General features: G+C 38.1%; 1 protein-coding gene across 1 annotated transcript; it reads right to left on the reverse strand.

Annotated features, from left to right (window-relative positions):
- Positions 1-7,479: 7,479 nt before the first annotated feature.
- LOC148030644 (uncharacterized) lies at positions 7,480-10,491 on the reverse strand. The gene is made up of 2 exons (XM_087686993.1): positions 8,647-10,491; positions 7,480-8,542 (listed from the first exon to the last, which is right to left on the reverse strand). The coding sequence occupies exon 1, from the start codon at positions 10,362-10,364 to the stop codon at positions 8,688-8,690; it is 1,677 nt and encodes a 558-aa protein (XP_087543119.1). The 5' UTR covers positions 10,365-10,491; the 3' UTR covers positions 7,480-8,542; positions 8,647-8,687.
- Positions 10,492-11,483: the final 992 nt, after the last annotated feature.

Genomic DNA, 11,483 nt, shown 5'->3' on the forward strand with positions numbered 1-11,483 from the left:
TTTCAATTTCTTATAGTCAACACAGATTCATGTTTTCCCATTCTTCTTGGATACTATTATAATAGTTGACAGCCAAGTGACTTCATTCACAGGCTTGATAAAACCCACTCTAAGCAATTTGTTGATTTCTTCTTTCACTTATTTAGCATAATTTAATTCATGCAATACCTTTTCTACATAATAGACTTAGCATCCACCTTCAAATTTATTATGTGATGCCACACTTGCAAATCAAAATTCTTCATAACTGTATATTCCCAAGTAAAATTATATTGAAACTCCTTGCACAGATGAAACAACTACTGCTTAAACTCTTCTTTCACAAAAATACTCATTTCAATGGGTTTAGTACCAATATGAATGTCCAAAATGAGCTCCTAAACATTATCTTCTAGGACTCTTGCTTATTTGTTCACGGTATGCTCATACTTTAGTTCTCAAGGGGGTCACTCATGAATATACGTGTGTATCATGTGGATTCAAAATAAGGGATTTTTAAAATAATACTTTTATACACTTTTTACATATAGAAGAATGTCATATAAAGGGGTTATTTACAGATTGAATAAAAAGGGGTTGTGTTTTGTTCAATAAAATTTCACATATAAGGGTATTTATAAACAGGCCTTGAACACACGTGATATAGAGGATATATGTAGTGAACCCCCCAAGTTTTCTACATCAATAATAGTTTGCTTATTGGCTTTATCCAAGGCCTCTTATGTCCCCATTGAAGTATTATCTTGCTCTTTCTAAGTCTCTACATCAACTTCTTTACTTACTTTAGTATCATTAATGCTTACTCCACCCAATTTGCTACTTGCCTATATCAAGTCATCGTTTTCCTATAGTGGGATTGCTATCTCCCAACATAGAGTGCCTATTGCGTGTAGTGGTAAATCTTTCCTATAGTGATAACCCTATTTCCTATAGCAGTAACCTATTTTCTACAGTAGTAACCCTATTTCTTGTATCGCTATTACTATAAATACATTATATTTTGACAAAAAAAATTTAACATCCACCTCAAAAATTGGGATAATTGTGAGATTAGCTTGTAAGAATAGTGCCTCTTCACATCATCTTCTCTTTCGAGTGCTACATTTATTTTTTGAGCCACCAATGGATGGTATTTAGGTCTCAATACCACTTAATTAGCTATTGAGAGTTTTACTTCCTTGCATCCATGAGGGATGATCATTGTATCAGCTCCCCAATCTTGCTTCAACTTTGACAATTAAAACCAAGGTCTTCCCAATAATATATTGTAAGAATCTCCCAATCCTTCCATCCGAAGGACAATAAAATTGACCTTACACTTTAGACCCACAAATCTTATGAGTTGATTCTTGAGGATTCCCAAAGGCTAAAGACTTTGTTGGTTTATCATTTTCACTTGAAATTGTGCTAGTACAAATCCCTATAGCTTGTGAGAGAGATATAATTCCTCATGAATGATATTTACTCTAGATCCTCTATCTAATAAAACATCATCAAACTTACTACCCAAATACTCCACTTGAATAATGGACACTTTGTAATCCGCTACTTCCAACTACATAGGGATGATTTCTTGGCAATCTAGTACATTCCTCTGATCTTCAACATGTTGTCTCCACACTCTCCCTTGACTAAGCATAATTTTAGGCAAAAGTTTCTCCTTAAAGCCTAGAATCACGCCAAGGATTTGTTTGAGAGTTAATTGTAATGGGCATTTAGCTAATTCTTTGAATAATTGATGTGAGCCCTGATCATACTCATCCGAATCCAAATTTCCTTGTAAATCATTTTGTTGGTGTGATGATTGTTGCAGGACTTATTGTTGTATGGTGCTTCGCTCATGACTTTCCTATAATGTCTAATCAAGTTTGTGGAACCAACTTGTGGTATATGCTTTTTCTTCTGCAACCTAAACACTTCTTTTGCAACTACTTCTCTAGCCTTATCCTATTCTTCCCAGTCCATCTTCTTCTTAGATTTAGCTTTGGTTGTTATAACTAAGACTCTTGTAATAATACAATTGTAGCAATCACAACCAACATGCTGCTCTAATCCATGCTTGTCTTTACTTAAGTCCCTATCATCTCACACCTCTTTCTCCACATTTTTCTTACTCTTTTCCTTCAATTGTTGGCCAATCACCTAGCTCTCTATGATCTCCAAAGGGATCTCTACTAGACGACTATTGTGGCTACCGATGGAAACTAACCATGGGATGTTCATGATGGTTGCATTTCTTACTAATTCTCAGTTTACATCCCTTTCTAATCCTTATGTTATACCCATAGCTCATAGTTTGGTCTCAACATATGTCCCTACTTGCCATAATAGTAGCAAGGCCCTTTTTGCCACTCTTGAAGGTTATTCCATTGCCTTGGCTAGTCACTACCCCACAGCTTTGGTGGTGGTGGCTAACCCTTCCTACCAAAACCTCAAAATCCTCTTTGTTGTACTATTTATGGTACAACCTAGTTCATCGATACTACTCACACGTTGCTTCTTTCATTCTCCTATTCCACACCATTGGATTATACCAATAGTCTTTAGCTTCATGGCCCATCTTTTGATAGATATTACAAGACTTAACATTCCTCATAGCAGTAACCATTCCTATACCTAGCAATTATTTTTTAATGTTCTTTTCAAGTCTCCTTTCAAGGGTTGTTTTATCTTCTTTACCATTGCTTTCCTTCTTGTCCCTCAAGGTTCCTTTTTCCTTCTTGGACTTCTTTTTCTGGTGTCTTTGCATCCTCTTCTCTCTCTCTCTCTCTCTCTCTCTCTCTCTCTCTCTCTCTCTCTCTCTCTCTCTCTCTCTCTCTCTCTCTCTCTCTCTCTCTCTCTCTCTCTCTCTCTCTCTCTCTCTCTCTCTCTCTCTCTCTCTCTCTCTCTCTCTCTCTCTCTCTCTCTCTCTCTCTCTCTCTTGTCATCCGAGTCACTTGATTCCGTATTCAAGTATGAGCTTGATGAGGAATCTTCATCATCACTATTGTCCTCTAAATATGAATCTTTGGAATCAGAGTCCAAGAATCTGTACTTGCTTTCTTCTTAGACTTGCTCTTGCCAAGTCTCTTTTCCACTTTTTGGGTAGCATCTGCCAACACATCAATTCTTGCATTTGCCTACAATTCAACGTTGGCCTTTTACAAAACACGAACTTTGCATATCTAAAGAAGGCTTGTCTGTAGCATCCAATCTATTTGAAAGATTTTTGGATTTTTTTGTGTAGTCTTGCACAAGCATTGATCTCCATTTAATTTGTTTCAACTTCTTTAAAACATATGTAGTAGCAATCTTATGTTTCCTGAATCTACTTAGGAAAGCATTTTTAAGTGCATTATATGTGGTAAAATGAGAGCATCATAGGTGTTGTACTAGTCCATAGCCTTCTTCTTGAAGGTTGAAACAAATTATTGTAGCTTAACGTGATCCCCATACATAGTATTAAAACCACTTGCAATCCATTATGTCCCAAATTGGGCAACATGACAAGCATAGAGTCAATCACAATTCCAACACTCATGATAAACCCCAAACCATTGAAATAGCCAAGAATAAAATGATTTTAAATCCCCTTTAAAAAAATAGAGCTTCAATACTGAGGTAGTAATGGCAATGCTACTTGAAGAACATACTTAAAGAAAAATTATTGATATTTGAATAGCTGTTGGAAAACACTGGCTAGAAAACATACTTTAATGAGGAATACAGCAATGAATTAGAAGAAGAACATAGTAGTGCAAAAGTACTAAAGACTTGGATAATGAATCCACTAACTATGATTCACATGGACACATGATAGAACAATTTCTTGCAAACACTAAACCCTCAAAAGTTGGAGGTCTACTAGTTGATGCTGGCATATTAGGATTAAATCAAAGATGGAATGTTTAGAACTCTTGGAGGTCTTAGATCACAAACTCATAGGGTACAATCCAAAGACTGTGTTTCTATTTTTGAAGTCCTTGTACTTGAAAATGGTGAGAATTTAGACCCGAACTGCCCAAGGAAGTTAGAGGATTCAAGCTTAAAGCTAGAGTATAGCATTAACAATGATGCTAAGATTCCATAACCTTCTAGAATCAAAAGGACAAAGAGAGACCTAACTATCCACTTGCAAAGGAAACAATTCAAGAATGCTTAGATGGACGCAAAGTTTCGTGCAAGAATTTAAAAGAATCCTAAAGACCTCTTGAAGCATTTCATAAAGTTTAAGAATGGAGATCATATCATTTAATGAGAAAAGGTAGAGTAGTTCTAGTGAATCAATGGAGGGACCTACAAAAGTTAAAGAAGTGAGTCTTCAAGTGATGGATAAATGCCAATACTTGTACAAATTATAAAGTATCTCACTATAGAGGATGACCACAAGCTCATTAGCTTATTGAAGGATTTCCAATATGTATTTTCCTAGAACTATACTAATCTAAAGGCAATTCCACCTTAGCTCATACTATTCTAATAAACCCCAATTCCAAGAAAATGAAACAAAGATCATATCCAATGAGCCTAAAGCATAAATATCCCATCTGAGAAGAATTGGATAAACTCCTCAAGTTCAAAGTCATCTATGAAATAGAGTATATAGAGTGGGTATAGCCCATTGTTGTAGTACTCAAAAAAAATGGAAAGATCAAAGTATGTGTAAACTACAAGAAAGTAAATGTGACAACCAAAAGAGATCACTACCCACTATCTTACATAGAGCACATGATCAAGCCTATTAGATGTAAGGGTGCTTATAGTTTCATTAATGGATTCTCAAGATATGATCAATTGCAAGTCCACCCGAAGGGTGCTAAATACAAGGCTAGATTGATCAATCCCTACATGCAGCTGATACACATCAATAACAGCATCGGATCAAGCAGACGGGTGCAATGAAGCAGGTTGAGGAGAGAGAGTGCTAGTGGAAAATTATGAATGACCAACATGAGGCTGTGGGGCAACTATTTATAGCTACAGCAACCTAAATATGGCCAACCAATAGTAGTCAGGTGCATTTAATACAAGCAACTTGCATAGAATACTACTATCCCAGCCAAAAGGCCCCTACTAGTGTAAACACGGCCTAAAACACACACAAAGCTAAGATGTGCTAGAACTACATGACTTTATATAATGTGAATACACCAAAAATAAACGAGCAAGCTAAAAAATAAAATGCGCCAGCAATCAAAACTCCAATGTCTCTATCAAACTCTAATGAAGCTCACAACTAGGAGATAAATAGCTTCAAATACATGGAATGCGAAACCACCACCTCCTCTTGCACTTTGGTTGTCATTTCCTCAACTTCATCTTCAATCTTCCTATTAGCTATAGCCATCTCTATTGCAAGCTTTTCCTTTAGCACTACTAAGTGCATAAGCACTTTGGCAAGGGAGTCTATCAAAACCACATTCTCTACCTTCAAATTGAAAACTTGATGGCACAAGTATCCCTCCCATAAGTTTGGCTCCCAATTTTGTTTCCAATACTTCTAAGAAAGTCTTTACATATACCTTGATGTTAGGGCAAGTGCGTAAGTTTAACTTTTACCCTTAGGTTTTGCCCTTGCACCATAGGGACAGGTGGTCCAAAATACTAGAAAACTCTCGTTGCTTGTGTTGATAGCCTTCCACATAGAACAACCAATTATTAAACAAAATTGAAAGAAGCATAGATTGAACAAGAAGCAAAATAGAAACAAGAGAGTAGAGAAATAAAAAAAGCATGCATGACATAAGATTGGGTACAATCTTCTCCCATGTATGGGTGAGCACCTCCTCCATGCATGTATTTATAATATTCGAATAAGTTGTTGTGCTCAAAATACATTCAAAGCATCCTTTTTATATTTCTTGCTTTTTCGCACCTTGCACAACTTACTTTTGTGAAAGTAAATCAAAACACTCTCTACTCTAATAACTTTACAAAAATAATGTTTTGTCTTCATTAATAAATACATCAAAGTAAATCTATTACATATGTGCACACGCAAAATTGTTACGCTAATAAACACATGCAAATTATGTGACTAGTACCATATGCACGTGTTCGTATGATACATCACAAATTAGCGATAAATAGAAAAAAATCCACTATATAAAAATAAGTATAATTTCATAGCATTTCCTAGGGGTTAAAAAACAATTATCCCCAGTTGATAGCTCAAAGAAAAATATACAAGGGTAGCCAACCACATACTAGTGTTGCCTCCTACAGCAAATCTGCATCGTATACTAATGCTATCTATTGTGACAAATCTACACTATAAAACTCTATGGATTTTATGAAAAGCACTATTACTTCGACAATTTATGTCCGTGGGATACTTAATGTGATTGTGAGTGATAAGCATTATTTAGATTGTCATCTTGCAAAGTTAGCACTGATTTTTGAATCGATTGCGATTTTTCCACATAATGATTTCTATACTTGACTAAGGTATTGATTTCCTATTTTGGCAGTTGTGTGGTCATGGTCAAGGAATACTTTAGGAACTAGAATTTCGGTATTGACCTTTTACAAAGGAGGGTCGTCTATAACTAGTCACATGTGGTGTTATATCGTAAATTTTCAAAATACTAGTATGGAATGAATCATAACATTTTTCAATTTAAAAAATGTGCAATATAAATATATCATCCATCTTGTGCACAATATAAAATGGTCTTGAATATCTTAGTCTCTAATATATGGTTGAATGCTTTTCAATGTTTAACTTGCTCTCTTCAACATAAAATCATAATAGAGCTATCTACATATAAAAACCTAAGGAAAAAATCTATCAAATTGTGGCTATATTGCTTCTAAAGATAGACTATAGTCTTAATGTATTGTTGCATACCAAAGTCAATTATGATTAATGGGCTTTGACAATGACCACTACTATAATTTTGGCATGAACAATGAATAGAGTATCCATTATTGGAACAAGTAATAGGTAGGAGACTTCTTACCATAAACATTCTCAAGAGCAATAGCTAGGAGATTTTACCATAAACTTTCTCAAGAGGTGCTTTGTCAATATTTGAATAGACAAATAGTCATAGTTTGTTAGATAGACACTTAGGACAGATAAACACTTAAGCTACTAAAATTCGTAGAGAGCATTAGGGAGTATTCTTTTAATAGTAAGCAGTCACAATAAAAGGACTCCATTCCTCAAACAAGGACAATCCATATATCCTACTAATGAAGGCTACAACAGCAATTTACTGGCAAACACCACAACAAACAAACACACATTAGTATCCTTCCATCTATCTACTGAGCATAATACAACCAATACCATACACGTTCGCACAATAAGTCACAAATTATATGGCAAATAAACCAAATCCACAATATAAAAATAAATATAATTCCATAACTAGTATATGCAAATGGATGCGAGAGAGAGAGAGAGAGAGAGAGAGAGAGAGAGAGAGAGAGAGAATGGCACCAACAAGTATGCATTAAGTCTCCTATTTGGACAAGATAGGAGCCTTGAAGTGGTTCTGTTAGATGAGAGAACATGTTATTATGGCTTTGCACCTTTACATTACTCCTACTAGAAATATGCAAGTGCAATAAAAACTCGTCACTAAGCTGTAACGAAATGAACCTGGTTCCTTTGCCATACAAACAAGGTAAACTGGAGATTACACATGAGAAAGCTTGTAAGGAACTTCATTAAACTGGTTCCATTACCATAGAAACAAGATATACTCGAGGTTACACATGCAAAATCTCAAGCTTTGGCACAGATCTTACTAAATACAGGCAAGCCTAAATATTCCATCCCGTCTATGTTGACTGTTTTCAAGAACTACATGTTCTATAGCTGCAGCACATCCAGAGCATCATGAAATCTCATGAACTTATCTCATGAGCTCTAAATAAATGCAGCTAGAAAATATTGCATTCCTACTCTCTGTTGTTCATAGGAAATGTTTGTACCAGAAAACACGCTGTTGCCAGGCTCCATTCCACTGCAAGAAAAAATTACCCCAATCACATCAGGTTGAGAATCCAGAATAAGGATCTGCCATCATTCTTACATCAATTGCGCTTCTTTGTTTTCTATAATATTTACATTCAGATGTTTCCATCCCACTAGAAGAAAAATTTACCCGAATTATGCACATGAGATTGTGAAATCCAGAAGAAGGATCTGCCATCATTCTTACATCAATTGTGCTTCTTTGTTTTCTACAATATTTACAATCAGATGTTTTTATACTGTATATCTAGAGGACAATGTTGAAAAGATCTGTTGCACATAAGAGAGACTCAGTTGGCATGAAGTATAGACAGAGTTGTGATAGCCTCATTGATGCACTGTCACGCCATGAAAGCTCAATTTGTGACATGAAGTATAGACACACTTGTCATAACGTTGTTTATGCATTGTCACACCATGAAAGGTCAGCTTAGGAAAACTCTGCTTTCATCTTCCCTTGTACTTCGTCCACCTAAGCCAATCCAAAGCTCTCATTGTACCATAATCTTATGAGGAATAACAGTTGCCTCTGGATTGGATCACTGACATGTCAGGAGTTCCCCATCTTGTTAAAAACTGCATAGGCATTCAAAATGGCATCAAATAGAGATTCCTGACTATAAATTTGTCCCGATAACAAAGCATTTAAAATTGCGGGTAGCAAGACCCAGAGAGCTCACTCTTTCAGCTGATAGCTGCACTATCCATATCCAGCTGATACTCAAATATGTAATCCATGACATCTTCGAAAGCTCTGCAACTTGCCATCATCACATATTGCCATTCCAATACCTGAATTTCCACAATTATCCACTCCTTGATAGTAAAGGCACCATTGGTTATCATCCATATGCACCAAACACGGACAATGTATTTCTTTACTGTCCCATGCATTCCGACCTGCCGCTGGTGTAAACACAGGTCTCTTTGAGCATCTTTCCCACTGAGACAAACCATCACGTGAAAAAGCAAGGCCAAAGCTAGTGCTTCCATCTGCAGCCACACCCTCATAGATCATCAAGTAGCCCTTTCCATCAGGATGAGGGATGACTTGTGGACACTTCAAACCAAGCTCATCAAATGAACCAGGGACTCCTGCACCCAAAACTTTTCCAAACTTGACCCACTTCATGCCATCTCGAGACCTGGCAAATCCCACCGCGAAACACGCTTCAGTTACATCAAAGGAGTGGTAATACATGCGCAAATCCTCAGTACTGAAATACACAACATTGCCAGCAGTGATGAATGATGAATCCCACTCATTTTCAGAGCCTACATCAAAAAGGGCTCCACTGTGGTGATCACCCTCAATCCTAGCCCAATTACGTCCATCATGACTCATAACAAGTCCAGGCCTGCTTCTGAGAGTGAATATCTTTCCATCACGGTACTTGAAATCAGGTAAGTTGGGTAGAGGATGATCCCTCTGAGGGATCTCAACTTCCTCAGAGGAACTGCCTGTATAGTACATCCAATAGACTCCTGCAGCTGCTCTCACCTTCAAGCTGGACATCACAAGAACATCTGAAGGACGCATACTTTCTGTGTCAAAAGCCCACCAGTTACTACTACAATCTAGGACCTTGCCAACTCCTTTGCTACCTTGCTCATCATTTTCCACAAGAGAATCCCCACGTTCCCAATGTATGCCATTTGATGAGATGGCAAGACCAATAGATTCATTTCTCCATGCATTTGAAACCGCCTCAGAACCTTGTTGCTCGATGGCTGACCCACTGTACCACATTAGCCATCTTTCTTCATTGTCGCTCAAGTATCTCCTAACAACAGGAGATCCAACGTTCCCACCATCCCAGGCTTCTCCGTGACCCAATCCAAGAACAAAACCCTCTTTTTCCAGTTCACTGCTAATCTCTGCATCCTCTAAGTTGCTGTCAGGACCTTGCCGGACTCCCAGTAACTCAGAGAAAGATCCAGCCACATCTCCTCCACCAATGCCTCCTCTGGATTGCTCCTCATCTGATATGGCATCGGCCGTACCATGCTGACTGGAGTCCTTAGCACCGGCATGCAGTGATGCGAGTCTTCTAGCAGGCTCCATTCCTCGACCTACAGTACACGGAAAGGCCACCCCTGTTCCCCAGGATGCCCTAAGGCAGTCTTTCTGAGTTTGTGATGGCGAGGAGAACACAGAGCCGTTATGCCTATTGCTCCTCTGCTGGAAATCATCCTTATTCGAGGCAGAGGCGACCCCATGGACACCATTAGGGTTTGAACCCGTGCCTGGAGATGGATGCAGACCTGGCTGCCTACTTCTGGAGGCGGCCTGTCTGATTTTGGGGCCGAAGCTACACAAAATGTTCATGCAATCGAGGCGCAATACGCTACCTGTCTGGGAAAAAGAAGAGCTCGTTGAATTGGGCAGGGAATCCATTTTTCGCTGCCGAAACTGACGGATGCAGAGAGAGCTGCGCCGGTGAAGAGACAGCTGCCCTGCTAGCGATGTTGTTGTGCCTGTCGAAGGGGCGACAAACGTGACAATTTTGGTAGTGTCTAATATCAATGTTTATGAGTATTTGTTAAGGGCTTGCACTCGAGATAATTGTCTTCAGTATTTCTAAGGACTTACACACTATTTCTAAGGACTTACACTAAGAGCCGAGCCACGCACGAGTCCAATCGACTCGGGCAAGTCCAACTATGTGTGGCACAAGAGCATTGACTTCAACTGCAATGAACATGCTACTCTAAGCTAGTTGCACTAAAATTAGTTGTACTAGGTTTGCTCCAAGAACTGCTTGCATGTGTCTGCAAAAGATTCAATACTCCTGCTTCTTCCACTGCTCGTCCACCTTATTCTCTCTTTTATACTTCTATGGACGAAAAAACAATACGAATCAAACATTTGTTGTACTTGTGTGTGGCCGCTCCCTACTTGGGCCCATTGACTAGCACACGCAAGTTTATGAACTTGCATGTATTGGGGCTCTAATACCATGGCATGATCATTTACAAGTTTCTTTTTCAATTTAATCCATCACTTTTGAAATTTTTGTGATTGGGCTTTATCCTAATATTTGGTAAGGCAAAATAGAGCCACTCTTGTAGGTATTGAACTCTTGACCTCGCATTTCTTACATAGTCATCCTGCTAAAAACTGAGCGGCCAAAATTCTCTAGTTTACATATAGATCATAATATTGTTTCAAAATACATGTCAAATTCATGATCTATAATATATAAACACCTACATTTGCCACCCTAATCCTTAGAGTTTCACACTACATCAACCAATATAATTTCAACTGCCTTTGCCCTTGTATAATTGGTTAGTGAGTGGCCAACGTGGACTAGCTCCCCCTCTGAGTGTGAGATCAACATGCAAAGTCCAAAAATGGTGTCCATTTTCTCAAACACGAAGAGAGGTTCCACATGCTCTTTATGCTCTCTCCTTTGTATACCTAACCTTGATATTATTACCAACAGCCTACGAGCATCCTTGCCCTTGCCCCACTCACCACCACTAAGCAAGCACATGTTTGCTCTTCCAACCT

Source organism: Lygodium microphyllum, chromosome 10 (genome assembly GCF_053477565.2).
Source record: "Lygodium microphyllum isolate KBCC chromosome 10, Lygodium_microphyllum_v1.1.10, whole genome shotgun sequence".
Classification (NCBI taxonomy): domain Eukaryota; kingdom Viridiplantae; phylum Streptophyta; class Polypodiopsida; order Schizaeales; family Lygodiaceae; genus Lygodium; species Lygodium microphyllum.